The sequence below is a fragment of the Gavia stellata genome, chromosome 30, assembly GCF_030936135.1.
Source record: "Gavia stellata isolate bGavSte3 chromosome 30, bGavSte3.hap2, whole genome shotgun sequence".
In the NCBI taxonomy this organism is placed as follows: domain Eukaryota; kingdom Metazoa; phylum Chordata; class Aves; order Gaviiformes; family Gaviidae; genus Gavia; species Gavia stellata.
The window spans coordinates 5,601,366-5,617,941 of NC_082623.1; the positions used below are offsets into that span (position 1 = coordinate 5,601,366).

At 50.3% G+C, this 16,576-nt stretch overlaps 2 protein-coding genes across 2 annotated transcripts; both read right to left on the reverse strand.

Moving 5' to 3' along the window:
- Positions 1-455: 455 nt before the first annotated feature.
- On the reverse strand, positions 456-3,798 carry C30H1orf116 (chromosome 30 C1orf116 homolog). Its single transcript, XM_059831315.1, has 3 exons — positions 3,706-3,798; positions 2,169-2,340; positions 456-1,687 (listed from the first exon to the last, which is right to left on the reverse strand). Exons 1-3 carry the CDS (start codon positions 3,796-3,798, stop codon positions 456-458), a joined length of 1,497 nt encoding a protein of 498 aa, XP_059687298.1.
- An 8,759-nt stretch (positions 3,799-12,557) lies between these two features.
- YOD1 (YOD1 deubiquitinase) lies at positions 12,558-16,427 on the reverse strand. Its single transcript, XM_059831212.1, has 2 exons — positions 16,220-16,427; positions 12,558-15,699 (listed from the first exon to the last, which is right to left on the reverse strand). The coding sequence occupies exons 1-2, from the start codon at positions 16,425-16,427 to the stop codon at positions 14,993-14,995; spliced, it is 915 nt and encodes a 304-aa protein (XP_059687195.1). The 3' UTR covers positions 12,558-14,992.
- Positions 16,428-16,576: the final 149 nt, after the last annotated feature.

Below are 16,576 nucleotides of genomic sequence, written 5' to 3' on the forward strand. Positions count from 1 at the left end.
GGCGAGGGCTCGGGCCTCGCAGGCTTTGGATAAAGTTAAGAAAAACCCATAAAATCCTAAAGGAGCAGCAGAGTCCTGCAGTTCTTCCCAGAGAGGCTTTATCCACAGGCAACCCCTTTTAAAAAAAGCCAAACCCCCAATTCCATGGCTTCCCCGCTGCAATGAATCCACAAATGCATTAAAGACCTTGTAGGAGAATATGCCCCATCCATATGCTGAGTGATGCTTTATATAAATAGCTCATATACACTTGCTATATACAAAATACTATGTACACGTGGCATTACTTTATTTCGTGTGAAGCTCCGAATACCTCTCTGGAACCCCTCCCAAGATGCTGGGGCAGGAGATCACAGCATAAGATGCTTATGGTTGTGCTGCCCAAGGAGAGGCAGTGAAGGCACCTGGATCCAGGATGAAAAGCCCCTTTTCCAGCAGCCCTGCTACCCGCAGAGCTATTCCTTCAGCAGACCGAGCTTCTTCAGTGCCTCTCGCCGGTTCTCATCAGTCGCACCCTTGGGGGAAATCTTCACGCTGACGCAGGAGCGGGGTGGCTTGGGGAAGCTCTGCAGCGGGTGGGATCGCCGCTTGCTGCTCTTCTCCTGCTCCACCTGCCCGGGCTCCTTCAGACCAGCAAAGTCCTTCCCTGCTCCAAGGGATGCCGGCCGGGGGCGGCTGCTCCTGAGGAAGCTCGGGGCGAGCCGCTCGATGAAGGACATCTTGCCCAGGGAGCTGCTGGTCTTGATGCTCTGCTCCTTGGCGCTGGCCATGTAGCTGCTCAGCCCCACGCCGGAGCGCTCCAGGGTGTTGGATTTGAAGTTCATCTGCCAGATACCTGGCACCGACTTCTCTGCTGCCCGGCAGCGTGCCTCAGGCTCTCCAGGGACGGGGAATGCCATCTCCCTTGGTTGGGGATGCATGGTAGGTTGAAAGTGGGTGCTGGGCTCCCTCCTGTCCTGCGGCAGTCCAAGCTTTTCCAATGCCTCCCGCCGGGCTTTCTCCCTCTCCTTGGGGTCGAGGTGCCCCAAATTTGCCTTTTCGGCAGCGGTGTCACTGGCAGAGCCGGGCTGAGAGCCGGCTGAGGACAGAAGCGGTGCTTTTACCTTCTGGCCAGGTTCCGTGGTGGGCGGCACTGGGCTGGTTTTGCTGGTTTTCAGGATAATATTTGGTGGCAATTTTCGCGGTTTGGGGGCAGTTGGAGGCCCGCGCTTGGCATCTGGGTCCTGAGGGGCCTCTTCCAATGTGGATTTCTCTGGCTGGCCCCATGAAGTCCAAGCCTTGGTCTCCTTGGCTGTTTCCTTCTTGGCATCTAAGCAATTGCTACGTGACCACTCATGGCTCACCAGGTCATCCTGGAAGGGATCTGGAGGTTGGATAATCAAAGACCCTAGGGGCTTTATGTGGCTTCTCGTGTTGGCTTGGTCAAGCCTGTCCTCCTCGGCCACCTCCTGTGAAGATTTACCTACTGGCACTGGGTCCTCCACCGTGCGGACAGTGGCTTTGCTGTCAGAAGCTCCATTTGCTCTTTGTGCGTTTCCTACAGTGATGCTCCTTGGAAGGCTGTAATAGCCTGGGCTTGGAACTGGTGCTGAAGCCGAGCTTGAGAAGGTGGAGATGCTCTTACCATTCTTCTGTTCAGCTGCACGCTGCTGGCCTACACTCAGAGGGGGAGCCCCATTTTCCAAATCTAGGCAAAGAGAGAGATGTGAAGTCATGCACCATTCTGCACATGGACACAGGACACCTTCCTCTTCACAAGACTCATTTCTTCACGCCTGCTGAATCCCTGCAGCCATGGCAGGGTAGTTACACCCAGAGAATTTACCCTGCTAATGCGCTGTCACAGCTAAGTCAGATACTTTGGATTTGACAAAGCACAGGGTGAATGAGGAACTTCGGTAATCAGTGTAAGCCCATTCAGAGCACAAGCAAAGATGCTCTGCCCTGCGGTTCTGCTGACCTTGCTAGGCAGCTGCTAGCAGCTCCTGCAGTCGGTGCCCTACCTATCTCGCTGCCTACAGCCACCGCTCACCACGGAGCCACGAAAACAAGCTGGCTTCAGCTCATGACATGAATAAAACCAGGGCAATGCTCCTTCCCTGCCTGCCAAGGGAACGCACCCCGGCATTGGGAGCAGCCCAAGGCTGGAGCACGGGTTTCCAGCTTACCCCAGGGAACGGAGTCTCTCTTTGGGCACGTCCCGGGCAGCTTGGAGGGCTCCACGTAGTCAGTCTCATCGGTAGGGACCCTGCTGTCTGCATCCAGTGAGCCAATGGTTTCTTCTAAGAACATCAAACACTCTTTCTCTTCCACAGATAAGTAGTCATAACTGTTATCGCTCTGAAAAAAGAAAAAAATCAGTACAGGTAGGAGAGACAGGTGTAGTATTATTCACAGCCCTGACAGTTAAGAGGAGACCTGCGACAGCTCCTGGCCAGGAGACTTGCCAGTGACTATCCAAAAATTAGTACTTACAGCTACAGAAAACTAAACAACTTCCTATAAAAAAATATATACTTAAGGCCATTTTTATATTACCCGACTATAAGCATCAGAAATGGGTTATTCTTAAAGATGGAGGGCAAGTTTCCAAGTTTAGTTCTTTAGTTTGAAATATCTGCAGGTGGGTAACATGGGTGGTCTATAGGTACAGATGTCTGTACTGATCAGCAATGCTGACTCTTAGAAGCTTGTCTGAATACCATAAATACTGAAGGCTTATCTGCAGGTGGTGGTCCCTCTCCTTCTTCTCCCATTCATACCCCAGCAAGATCCTGTTTAATTTTTGTCATATTTCAAGTATCATGAGCTACAATTGCTGTGGAAGTGCCAAGTTAGAAGGTGATACATGCAATATATCATGAAAAAACTGAAGTGCAGGAAAGGATGGAGCATCTGTCAGATCAACAAGCACAGAGGAGAAATTGTCCCAGGTCGAGCTGTTTTGCAGGGAGGCACCTATCCAAATCTTTTACCATGCAATATTGCAACCAGTTTTTCCATCCCTAATAAATTTCAGAGGGTTTGGTTCTGGTTTGCAATACATCAAATGGAAAACTTGTTCAGGACTGAGCGCTGCACTTACACATATCAATTATGCTCCAAGTCAGACAGGATGTAATTAGTCCATCAATCTTGGAATCAGTGTTTGGAGACAAACAAGCTTTAATGGACAGATAGTGAAAAATTACACATCTACACCCATGGTCCAAACTCATCGCTGCCTTAACTAGGAAATTAATCTCTTGTCAGCCGGGAGGAGTAGGACTTGCTGTCTTTTCCAGGTGAAGTCACCCTTGTTGGAGCCAGTCTGACCCAGTTATCCAACTGGTCTAATCCCTCACTGGGGAGCTTGCCAGGCTCCTCCTGCCCGGTGCCTGCACTATCTGCCTCCGCATCTTCGGGCAATGCAGGAGCCGCTGGGCTCTTGGTATTGTTTCCCCAAGGAGACCTCACAGGAGCGAAGGCTCCTGATCGCTGCCACACACGTGGCAGGATGGAAAGTCTGGGAGTGCTTTGGGGCAGTAATTAATTTGGTCCTCGCGCTGCGCTTAGTGTGGTGCTGTATCAGGGCCCCCAGGTGCTTCCAAAGCACCGACGGAGAGCGGTTTTGAGCAGAGATCTGGCCAAAAGCCTTCCTCAGCTGCTGAGAAGGGCGAGTTGAGCCCCTGCCATGCCCGAGCTGGGCGCAACAGGGTTACTTACATGCTGCGAGTGGTTGGAGGCCGTGCTGACCATGCTGTCGCAGCTGCCAGAGTTGCAGCCAGCCATCCCCAGCCCCAGCTCCTTCCTAGGCATATCACAGGCTGCTGCGGCGTCCGGCGCGGGGGACGATATCCCGGCTGAAGTGGAAGAAAGGACAGGCGTTAAGCTGCGAGACTCCCCCCCCAGGGCGATGCAAGCATGCTGGCTCAGCCGGAGCAAGGGCAGGCGGGCTGTGAAGCTGCTGGGTGGATGCAAACGTGTTGATCTTAGGCTGCTCTCCCCAGGAGAAGGTGCAGCTGGGCTTTTTTAAAGCATCCTTAGAACTGCATTTTTTCCCCAAAAGACAAATAGGAAATAGGGTAAGCTCTGAACCGTCCATCCACAGCCATCTCATGATGGTGGTTATCTAATAATCTCGGAGGCGTGGATAAGGTGGTTCCTGAGTGAAGGACGAGGCTGTAAGCCCAGCTCAGCCTCGGAGCTCGGCAGCAGCGATCCCATCCCAATGCGAGCCCCAGCCCAGCTCTGACTTGCGGGACCTCTTTGCTCCACCACGCCCGCCGCTGCCAGCTATGCAGCTGAAGTGCTCTTCAACTTCTGAACACGCTGACCCGGAATGCTGCCGTTCAGTCACAGCCTTGCTCTGCTGTGGGCTTCCTCCTGGCAAAGAGCTTCCTCTGCCACGCTTCCTCAGGGGCCATGGAGGTGTTGTGGCGGAGGGGAGGTGCCCCCGTACCTTCGGGGCACGCCTGGGCGTGTTTGGGCACATGCCTGGCATAGCTTGCACGGAGCGGGGCAGTGCCCGGGCTGCAGCGATGCGCCGTGTCTCCAGCCACCCCGCAGGTGTTGCAAGCAGCACCCCAACGTCCCCCTCCACTCACGGCAATGCACCCCTGCTGCTCTTCTGGATGCAGCCCGAACGCCCGACATGGGTGGGACCCCGACGCGGTGGCGGCTGGCTGAGGAACAACCTGCCGTCGGGGTTCCCAACAGCGAGACCTTCCCAGGGCAGGGTCCCGGGCGGCGGAGGGGCCGGTACGCTCACAGGGTGCGTGGCCAAGAGAGCTCTGCTGCCTGCGGGGAGAGGCTGGGCAGCCTACAAAAGGCGTAATTACTTATGGATGTAAAGCATTAACCTTCCAAAATTTACTGACACCACCAATTATGTGTTTTTTTTCATGTGCGCCGCCCATCCTTCGGGAGAGGAGAACTGGGCTGTGGAGGCTAATGAGAGCGGCAAAACCAACACCCCCTCCAACACACACGGACCCACGCAAGAGGATTTCCTCGTCAGAAGACAGAGGAGCTCTTTGTGCCGTAACCTGGCCGTGGCACGCAGGAACACACTGCTGCTTTTTTTTCTTGTAGCAGGATCAGGGAATTAGATCTAGCGATAAGTGAGCAGAACTGGCTGCTTGTTCAGAGTGTTAGACCCTGAAAGAATTCCTTTGTAATTGGAATATGCCGCAAAAAACAGATTTCAACACCCACGCCCTGACAGATCCAATCCTTCCGCACAGGAGGATTTTAATATTTCAGTCTCAGCTTTGTGTTATTTACTGCTTAAATTATATTTCAGTAAGCGGCAGTTTTGGAACAGCAATACCCTTGATTCTTTGAATTCAGATAACTTTATAGCCAGAGCTTTTAGCTGTCAGGAAGCAGAGACACCAGCTGAGTTTGGGGGTTTTTAGGCTTCTGCAAGCCGCACGGTTTTGCTGTGTGCCCAAACATTTGCGACGTGAGATACGAATTTACTTCTAAGCAGCAAGCAGCTACCGCCTGCTTGGTCAGGATTGCTGCAATGCTCCTTGTTGCCTCCCGCCCTGCCGCACAAATTCGAGACAGCAAAACCCTCCTGGGGAAGCGAAAGTCTTGCTTGAACTTGACGCCTGCCGCTGGAGCCGCCGGTCGGAGCCGGCGTCCGCTGTGCAAGGCAGCCCCACGGCGGGAGAGCAGCAGCGTGGCCCTACTCGATCAGGGGGCTCGACAGAGCTAATTTCTCCGTGAGGATGCCCACCATTGTCAGCCCGTTGGGAGAAATAATTTGCTCTGGTTCAAACAGCGTTTGCAGAAACCTAAAGCAGCTGCCAAGGCTTTGGCACCCGCCGAGCCACGGCTCGCAGGGAGGCAAAGTTCAGCCCGGAGCTCGTCGGATGCTGGAGAGAATCTACACAGAAACAAGAAGTTCGTTTTCCTGCCCACTAGTTCTCTGATGCGATTATGGCTCTAACGCATTTGTCCGACTCAGGAAAGGGGAAAAATCAGTGCTGAAAAATCCTGATTTTTATGATTCAGAAGGATTTTACAGTTCCTTCCTTTTGCTGAATAACACAGCAGTTCAGCCACAAACTAAAAATATGACTGAGCATTTAAATTAAAAGACACGGTACTTGAAAAGCTGTGTTTCAATGGCATACGTCTCTTTCCCCACTAAAAATGCTTTTAGAAGCAGCTATTTTTTATCTAAAATGCAAGGCCAGTTCACGCAGCTTTTGTGGCAGCTGCCATAACTGTCCTTCCCAAAGCTCGCTGAGCCCTCAAACATCAAAGAGGTGCTGGGTAGCAATTAATGCTAATTGCGTTATATGAAGAGGCTACTTTCTTTTAAGCCCAGTGCTACTACAATTGCTCTTATCACAGCTCTCCAGCAATGTTAAAGAACCTCGGTATTTTTGCTGTCTAAGCCTTACAGCTACCAGCAAAGGGCTTCGTCCTGGCCGGCTCGAAACACAGAACAACGCAAAACTCCGTTTGCAGGTACCGTCCCAGCTGCTCCAGCTCTGCAGTGGCACAGCGGGACAGATCCCACCTCAGGGTGAAAGAGACGATGGTGGCAGATCTATAGTTCCTCCTATTTAAACCAGTAAATCAAGTGCACATAGCAGTTGCCCGAGCTGTTTGCTGTCCCAAGCACGAGTTTTCCCGGCCTCTCCATCAGCACCGGTTGGATCTCCCCAGCTTTCCTCCCGCCACCACCTTCAAACCACCTCGTCCACCTTCGCTGGTGCCGCTTCCCGTACCACCTCCACCACTCTCCCCTTCCAAAGCAAAGCACGTCCGTAACCCCGCGGGTGCCCGAGCCCCACGTCCCACCCGGGCAGAGGCGCTCAGCCCCTCGCCCGCAGCCCATTCAGCAGGAAAAGGACAGAAAGCAAAGGACAAGAAGCAACAGAGATTATTGTATTCTTTTTCTTTTTTTACCAGGACGTCCGTCGTTCCACGCTGCCCAAATCCTTGTCCCGGCCGTGCCTGTCCCAGGACTTCTTTGCTTTTCTGGGCTAACCAAACAGAGCTGGGTTACACATTAACTCGCCTCCCCGGTGGAGATAAGGCTGCGCGGGTGCTTGGCAGGTGGGTGCTCAGCAGGTACACGCTCGTGGCCCCTCACCTGCAGCCTGCTGCACTGGGGCGAGAGAAACTCATCTCGCGCCCATGCACGGCAGGTTCGTTACCGCTCCGGGCTGGGCTCACCGCACAGCCGAGCCCCTAAACCAGCTTCATGTTCTGACCCGAAGCGGCCGGGTCCCTGCGTGCCGTGCTTTCTCGCAGCCCTGCCCGAGCAGCTTTGCTGCGAGCCAGCGCGGCGCAGGCAGAGGCGCAGCTGCAGAGGCGGGCGGCAGCACCGGCACCCCGTGCCCGGGAGGCTGCGGGCAGCTCTGCTCGGTACCACCCAGCTCACTCACTTCCCGGCTTGGCTGGTGTCCTCTGATGTCCTCGGCACGGGTTTCGCCAGAGACTCCCTAATCCAACAGCCTGTTCTGCCGCATAGCTGCTCGCTGACATGCGAGGAGCCGAACGCGCAGCCCTGACCAAAGCGCCTTTGTACGTAGTAATTAAGTCCTTTGCTGGGTGTTTGCACCTTGTGCTGCTGAAGGCATTACCCCACAACAGGTTTATTCTCTTAGGTGGTTTTGTGCATGAGGTCCCTCAGCTCAGGGTAGGACCTGGTTCCTTCTCGGCTCTAAAAAACACAGATTGTTGCGAGAACAGGTATATACTTGCATATTGCCAGAGCTTTCCCAGAGACCGAAAGTTTGCTGCCTGCTGCTGTAGGCTGTAAGGAGATTCTTGTAAAGACGGGTAAAAAGCCATTTTAGGAGGGACGCTTCACTGCTAAGCTGTATTTGTGTGCTAGAGGAGGGGGTGCCCAGGTCGTGCGCGGCTCTGCGGCTTGTTCTGCACGTACTGCCCAGCTGCAGCCCCTCCTTCGCCCCTCCCGGCATCGTTCCCTCCAGGCGTTGAGCCCCTCTGCAGGTTCCCTCCCCACCTCTCTAATGCTGGAAACTCTTCTTTGCTGAGGTTGAGTCCTACAGGCTGGGTAAAGCGAAAGCCCCTGAGACACCCATCACACTCCCCTTCAGCCGCCCTCCTCGCTCACCATCTCAGAAGCTGCTGCCGGGGCATTTCCTTCAGCAGCATCCCCTCCTCCGAGGGCGAGGGTACCGCCTCTGCTGCCTCTCTCCGGGGGGAAGGTAAAGAAGAGCCCCGTTATTCCACCTGCAGCACCCTGTGCAGCACTGGGTGATGCCAACCCCCAGCACCCGCTCTGCCCAGGTGGTGCTGCAGAAGCAGCTGAAAGAACTGCAGTGTCTCGTTATTACCCCGACTTCGGGCTCTCCTAGTAAAATTACAGCTTTTCTCTCTGATAAATAATGCTTAGGCCATTGCTTCCCCCCAGCATAGACTTGTATCTGCTCTGCAAGGTGCTCCTCACTGAATAATAATATCCAAGCAGAAACCCTGCAGCAAACTTTCAGAACTGATACAACCACCAGATTCCTTCACGTTGTCAGGCTTCAATGATTTTTTTTTTAATTTTTTTTTTTTAGAAAAAGGCTGTGTTGCAATGTGTGTTCCCTGCTGCACAGGACAGGGAAGTGGAAACATCAGTTATTTAAAGCCATGGTAGGATGGAGAGAAAGCGGATGAGCCAGGAAGTGCAGAGGTTCCGACCAGCGTCGCTGAGCCCCAGCTGTGCGCTGTTACGAAAGGGAACACGTGTGTTGGAGAGCAAATCAACAAGCCAGAGGCTCCTGGGAGCCCCAGCCAGCCCCGCTCTCCCACGCTGGCCTGCAGCAGAGGTAAGAGATGCGAACGCGGCACATTCGGAGCAGCAGCCCCAGCTGCTCCCCGAGCATTGCAACAGGCGGCGATTGCAGAGCCGAGTGCAGGGCATAGTGCAAGTGCTTCTGGAAGCATTAACTGGTGTCATGCTGGATGTGATTTAAACAGTCAGATTTGTGCTGGTTTTGTGAAGTTACACTTAGTTCTGAGCCTGCTTTAAAGGAGGGAGCAAATCCAACCCAGAGCTATTTTGTTGGTCTCTTCTCCCAAGTGACAAGTGACAGGACAAGAGGAATTGGCCTCAAGTTGTTCCAGGGGAGGTTCAGGCTGGATATTAGGAAAAATTTCTTCACTGAGAGAGCGGTGAAGCACTGGAAGAGGTGCCCAGGGAGGTGGTGGAGTCCCCATCGCTGGAGGTGTTCAAGGAACGTGTGGACATGGCACTGCGGGACGTGGTTTAGTGGCCATGGTGGGGTTGGGGTGGTGGTTGGACTTGATGATCTTACAGGTTTTTTGCAACCTTAACAATTCTGTGATTCTGTTATTGTGCATGCAAACACAGTGTGTATGAGCAAGCGCTCCAGGACAGGGCAACCGAGTCCTGAGAGCACCGCGCTGATAGCAGAAGGACTTAAATCTGTGCAATAAAGCAGGCAGAGCTTGCTGCCTGCGGGGCTCTGCGTAGGACAGGAAAATGTCATGATCCATTAAGAGAAGACTTGAGCTTCTGTGAATCAGATGCCCAGAAAGAACCTGTTCGTTTTCCACCTTCCACCTTCCTCTTCTTCCAACGAATATAAATAGCTACAACCCAAAATAAAGCGTGATTTCATATATATGGCATGCAAGTAGTCAAATGATGCAGCGAAAACTACACAATGACGTGAAAGGACTTTGGCATGTTAACAGACGCGTTGCGCCTCACCCTGTTCATAAACAAAAGAACAGGAATGATTCAGTCCTGGCCCTGAAGGAAACGCATCCATACGGCATCACTGATAAGATACCTGTTAACGTAGCGACGTTTATTTGACTCTGTAGGACTGTTGGACACTTCCCTTAGACCAAATCGTATGCACAGTACATATACTGACAAATCAATTATGAAAAATACTGGGTAGTTAATACTTGGTATTACACAGCAGTTTAGTGAAATAATTAAATCTTAATATGGCTGGGAGCTAAGCAAGGAACCCTATTTATTATCCCTATTTTACAGAAAGGAGGTAGAGAACTGAGGTGGTCTGTGTCCATAGCTCAGTTAGCATTAACACTGCAGCAGAAATGAGGAGTCAGCTCTCAAGGTGTAATACAATTCCCCCACATTTTCCCCAAGGCTTTAATTAAAAATAATAGACAAGGACACTGCAATCTTGGACAACCTAATTTTGGTAACTCCCCTACTGCATTCTTTTGTTACAGAAAGCATTCGGGTGCTCAGGCTCAGAGGAGTGAAAAAACAATATTGATTTCGGCCAATTTGAAGTAATTTTATTCTGCCCGGTCCAGAACAAAACCTTGATGGCAGTTTACAGCTGGATGCATAGCTTCATTTAAAATGCAGGCAGACATTTAATTTGTATGCCAAAGAGCTGTAATTTTCCAAATAGCAAGCTGAAAATTTTTTGCTGCTCTTATTAAAGAGTTTCCCTGCCAGGGAGAGGTTTACCCAGGGGCGGGTTCGGGGGGGCAGGAGCCAGAGCCGCTCTCCGGTGCTGCCTGCGCTGCGGGCGGTGAAATCTGCCCAACGCAGGTGCTTCAGCAGTTGCGTGTCAGTCTGATGCCTCAAAAACTCCATCGACGTGCGGATTTCTGTGTTTAAGGCGGTCAGCGGAGAAATTCCACCTTTTCTTTGTTCGTGCCTGCCCCCTCCTCCTGCTTCCTCAGTAACAGAGAAGGGCAAATAGATGACACCGCTTAGGTTGGAAATGTTTATCCAAATGAACGCTGTGTCCCTGTGTGGGGCATTCTTGCCCCAGGGCGGACCACGATTCTAGCACTGTTATATGCCGAACAGGTCTCTAGAAAAAGCGGGAGGGGTACAGGGGCCGCTGTTCCCAAACTGTCCCAAGTGGCCTCTGCTGTGACCGCACACACGGAAAGGTGCAGATTTAAGATACTGATTCTGTACCGTGTAACAAGATGTTCCTTTTGGCGGTCCTCTCCCCAGGAATTGTTCTTTTTACGTAAGTTTATCCAGAACTAAGGAATTAAGTGTGTCCTTCCGAAACTTCAGAATATTACCGATTTGCTCCTGAGACCGGTCTTTCAGGCAGTTGCATCCATGAAGTAGATACGTGTGCCACCGAACCCAGCTCTTCCTAAAGCCTGTCTACTTAACGATTTATGTATTTAAATGCATGAAAGATTCCGGAGGTATGTAAACTCTCTTTACAGTTGTTCCTCTTGACACCTGACTCTAGTTACACAGAGATATTTTACTGTTAAAAAAAAAAGTTATTGCTGAACAAGTTGAAAGTGAAAAAGCTTCATCCTGAAGAGGTTGCGAGGCCGTGTCCCTCCCGCCATGACCGTCTCTTAGAGTCAAAGAAAAAAGGGAATGAGACAGAGGGAAAGCTGATGGAAACTGCTCAGAGGCTGCATTGCATAGATGGGAACACCTGGCAAACGCAGGGGTGGCCAACAGCAAATAGAGCACAAACCTGAAATTCAAGAACTGAGGCACAGGCTGCACTGAACGAGTACGCATGCATCAGTCTCGTTTATTGGTGCATCCACAATTTTTGCAATTCAGGGCACGTGTTTAAGGAAATATGTTATAGCAGCTGCTCCGTACTCATGAGACACAAACCAGAATGCTGTGCCACTGGGCTACATTGGTAACGAGGACTTCTAGAAACGCTCGCTAACGCCCCTCGTTTCACCACAATGGGAACATGCGCTGCCTGCATCGGTGAGTCCTTGCTCAGCGTGGGAACTCGGACAAGCTTTTAACGTGCTGTTATAACCACGAGATGTGTATCTCTTCATACAGTATAACATGTTTGTGAAAGGCCACGTGATGAGCATGTGTTAGGCTCTTCTTTAATTAAAGAAGGAATTTAGTGCTGGCGAAAGGGCCAGACTGACACCAGGAACCAAGAATTCTTTATTGAACTGAAGATCCAGAACTGCAGAGATTGGTAAAACAGTACCAATAATTCAGCCTTTAGTAAGCATACCTTTGAGGCAAAAATTTCAGTTTCTAGGGCCCATTTAGTTACTGACCTCTGCACTGAAGTGTGCAGCAAAGAAATTAGTGCTCATTTTAAATCTGTATGGGAATCTGAGTAATGGGCAGGACAGAAGCCCGTATCTTGCAGGCTTTCTGGGTTCGTCTGGGCGGGTGACATTATTCCTCGCCAGTACCGGAGCCTACGTCCCACAACACCTCTACTCTAAAGTATCTGTAACTACCATCTTGCTGTAGAATTAATAACAGTTCAGTGCAAATGTATTAGTGATGTTCAGAAGTTCATCCTACTAGTACCCGGCTGCCATTTTGTGAAACTTCCGTAACTATCACCAAGGGCAGGCAGGCACATGCCAACAAAAAGACATTTAAAAAACCCCTAACATTTACAAAAGAAAGGGAGTTGTACTCTAACTGAATCCGTATCTTTCTTACATTTTAAATAATGTAGATACTTTCTGTTTGGGAGGGTTTAGGAGAATCACATAGGGCTTTCTGATGTGCGGTCAGTACCACAGGTTACTTGCTCTTTGAAAGAGTTTGTCAGTGTGTTACAAAGATGGATTACAGCAGTTCACTTGACATTTTTTAACTAAAGAGATTTTATTTTCTAGGCAATGAAAGAAAACATCCAAGCAGTGATAGTGACACATCTCCCTCAAATGGAACCGATTCTTTGTTAGCAAATTTCCAATGCAAACATGATATAGCAAAGCTAAACACTCTGGATTAAACAAGCTAATTTTAAAAATACTGCAACTGAGAAATACCCAAAAAAATATTTTTACACACTTTCAGAAATCCATCCAGGATACAAAGCTAAAAATCTAAGTGTTGCTCCCCAAAGTCAATGCATTTGCAAACATGGCAGACAATAAATATGTTATCTTCTACATCTGTTTCAAAGACACCCAAAGACAGTCACCTTGTACACCTCGCTGAGGTAGGTATTATGTCCATTTTACAGATGGCAAATGGTGAGTATCAGCTCTTTGTCCAAGGCGTCTCACCGCTTCAGTGTGAAAGCTGAAAATACAACTTAGGACTGACAGTCTCTTGGTCTCATTCCTAGACAGTATTTCATCTCAAGTAGTTATAACACAGTGTAATCTTCAAGTTTCTTTGAACTGTCAGGTATTTTTTAGGTTTATAAGCTTCTAGAGGGCTGGTTTTAATGTTGGGTTTTGTCCTTTTTTTTTTTCCCCCTAAGGATTGATAGACTAAAAGCAAAGTGGGGTTTAACACTGGAAGCTAAGTGGCTTTCTATACGAAACTCCCACCAGTGCTAATGTGTATTTTAATACTGAATTAAAAAGAAGCCTGGTCCATAGTGCTCTTGGTGATTCTATTCTTTATACTTAATTATTCATGCCTCAATTCAGCACAGCACTTACTTATGTAATTATGAGCCGTTTTCAGTAAGACCCTCCTGTATTTCAAGGTCCAACTGGGAGCCTCTGCTGAGAACTTCAGTGAAACATGCTTTTTATAGAAAAGTTTTTGCTGCACCAGGGGTTTAGCTAGATGCCTTAACAAATGGAGGCCTTTAAAACCAGATCTTAGATTCCACTTGGAAAGTGGGTTTATTTCTGCCTCAGTCCGAAGATGCACATTCTTGCTCCCCATTTGTAAAAGTGCAAGGAAGGTAACTCGGAACAGAGTAACAGAAGAATAGCAGGCTAAGAATATTCTAAAATTCGATAAAACAAGTATGTGTTTGCAGGCAATTAAAAAAAAAAATCCCTTTCAGTAATATGCACCTTTACAGCACCTTTTAAAAGACCTCAAAAGCACTTACTGTTAAGCCTCACAACCCCGCTGTGAGGTAAGGTATATTAAACCAATTTCAACTTCCCTGATTCTGAACAGTACGAGAAGTAGGGCAGTTTACGCAGCTTATTTTGTTCTGAAAATTAAACTGCACCCTTCATTATCAGAATTAAAGTCTTGCCACTGAGCAGTCATCGGTGACAAATCAAACATGTTAAGGCAGAATGCAGATGAAGAAACTTCAAGCCTCCCTTCTAGGTTAGCACTCTGTCCTTCTAAAAAGGGCAAAACCTTTTACCAGCAAGGAGCGAGAACTATACCTTAAAGTGCTAATTTACAGTATTTGGAACTGGTACAGCTTAGTAACACTGCGGCCGTGAGATCGGCTATACCCAAGTAGAGTCTGCTTAAATGTATTTAACAGATGCAAATTAAGTCACTTCCCTAACTACTATATTTCCCTCTTGCCAGCATTTCAGATACTATTATGAAGAAGAATCCAAAGTATTTCAAGAAACATGCCTATGTTCTGATGCAGTGTAAACACCAGGGGTTTGATAGTTATTTTTCAAGCAACTAAAAACTACCTATGGAGGATTAATAAGTTTATTCAACACTTAACCATCTACTCATTAATTTAAAGAAGGCTATCTTAAAGCTTAGCGGCCATTTCTTTCTCTAAATGCCATGACTTCACACAAACAATACATTCTACTTCTGATGGTAACATAGTATAGGGCAGCTCTGGAGATAACTCTTTCCATTAAAAATTGTGCACAAAATGAGCAGTTTCCCCTGCAAGAACTGCTTGTATGTGCAGAGTCTAATTCTTAGTACAAGTAGTGCTGATACCTCTTTCCCAAACTCTTAGATTAATTTAATTACCCTGAAAACAATACAGAGAGATTAATTCGGTAATTTAGAGGCTAGATTTTACGCTAGCGTTGAACTAGCCTGGTTTTGTATGTCCGCTCAGATCACATACACAAAGAGAAGATTATTTCAGAAATCAAGTTTTAGCTGCCAGTGTATACCACCTGCCAAAGTACTATAAATCAGCATGCGAGAAGATATCTATTTCAAATCCCTCGGAAAAGTCACTAACCATAACAAACCTGTGCGTCTCGGCCATCATTAAGTTAATATGCTTTTCAAGCTTTGTGAACGGAATTTTATGATTACATACAGCTTATCTGGAAATCCAGAATTTTATTCTGGATCGGTGAGGTAGTCGATGTAACCATCCTCATGTAGATGTCACACTTCTCCGAAGTTGGTGTGTCCGGTCTCCTTGGCATGTTCTCTGGCTTCCACTTGTCCAGTTAGTCCCTTCTGGCACACCATGCACCTCAGCGTAAAGCGATTCACGTCGGTGAACTGCCTCTTCCGTCTGGCTTCGTCTGCCAACTCCAATGCTTGCGCAAGAACAACATCATCGGTTGTGGAGAAAATGGTCTGGGGAGGAACGTCCGAGTCGGGGATTTTACGCTCAAGTGGATCGTAATGAATCCCATCATAAATTAAAAGGACCCGCTTAGTGTAACCGGCATCTTCCCCGAAACGGTCGATTCTGACTGTCTGTGTGTCAACCACACAGATTTCGCACTGGTAAAATTTGGATAAAATGGACACTTCGATGGCTCCTCCCCAAGTCTCTTCTCTTCTGATCCAGTCACAATACTCCCTGTTAGTTTTCCCTAGAACTGCCTCACAGTAAGATTCAGGATCGCTTGCGACTATCTGGGCTATAAGGCTGCGCATCTCTGGAGCGCAGGCTGGGTCGTAAACACCTCCCTCCACCACGTAGTACACGCTGGTGAAGAGACAAGAGTTATCTGCCGGAACAACCCTCCTCGCAAGCACGGGGACGGCTTCCCGAACCGAGTTGGACATCGTTCTTTTTGTGACTACAGGCGAGTCAGTCTTGGGTTTGGACGTGTCCTCTTCAACTATTAGAGTATCGCCTGTCAAACGCAGAAGGAGGAAGAATTGAGAGACAACGTGCGGATGGGAGTTAAAGACGACGCTCCTAAACCAGAACAACACGGCTGCACTGTAATTATTAAGGATCGCCCTCCTTTTGCCCAGCAGCGCGGCATCCTGATGGAAAACAGCCTCAGCCAAAACAGCCGGTAGCACCGCAACCCGCCGACCGAGCGCAGGCGGTGGGGCCCGGCGTACTCACCTGGCGTGTCCCGGCTCCCTGTCCCCCGCGGGAGCCCCGCGCTTTGGCCTCCGCACCCCCGGGACGCGGGCAAAACCACCACCGGCGCTACCGGCGAGCAGGACTCACTCCCGAGCCGGATGTTGACAGCTACCCCCGGGAGGAGGAACCGGCCCGACAGCCGGCTGATGAGGGGCGTGCTGGGCCGCAGCCTCTTTTAATTAAGGTAATTGCAGCCGGCGGGGCAGCAGAGGCCATAAAGCGCCGGCGCCGGTACCACCCCCCACCGCGCAGGCCCGGGGCGCCCGCCCGGCCCTCACCCGAGTGGATGCCGAGGTCTCCGAGCCGCCGCTCGCCGTCGCTGAGGTCCAGGCTCCGCGGCGGGAAACCGAGAAGGAGGCGCTGGGCCGGGGCGGGGACGCCGGTGAGGGCGGCCAGGGTGGCCTGCATGTCGCGGAGGCGGGAGTGGGCCGTGAGGCCGGGCAGCGGGTGGGTGCCGCTCCGGGCCTTGCAGCGCAGCCGCAGCATCCTCGGCGGGGCCGCCCCGCGCCGCCGCCGCCCCACCGACCGGCCGCCGCTTCCGCTTCCGCCCCGCCGCTCCCGCCCACTCTCGCGAGACCTCCCGCCGCGCCCCATCATTGGCCGGGCTGACGGCCAATCGGAGCCCTGCCGGCCCG

Bases quoted from the DNA above. Each gene is read 5' to 3' on its own strand.
- C30H1orf116 (XM_059831315.1), bottom strand. From the start codon at position 3,798: ATGCCTAGGAAGGAGCTGGGGCTGGGGATGGCTGGCTGCAACTCTGGC. The intron at 2,341-3,705 runs GTAAGTAACCCT...TTCTTTTTTCAG, and splicing joins CCTCCAACCACTCGCAGCAT to AGCGATAACAGTTATGACTA. The intron at 1,688-2,168 runs GTAAGCTGGAAA...CTCTTTGCCTAG, and splicing joins GAGAGACTCCGTTCCCTGGG to ATTTGGAAAATGGGGCTCCC.
- YOD1 (XM_059831212.1), bottom strand. From the start codon at position 16,427: ATGCTGCGGCTGCGCTGCAAGGCCCGGAGCGGCACCCACCCGCTGCCC. The intron at 15,700-16,219 runs GTGAGGGCCGGG...TGCGTTTGACAG, and splicing joins AGACCTCGGCATCCACTCGG to GCGATACTCTAATAGTTGAA.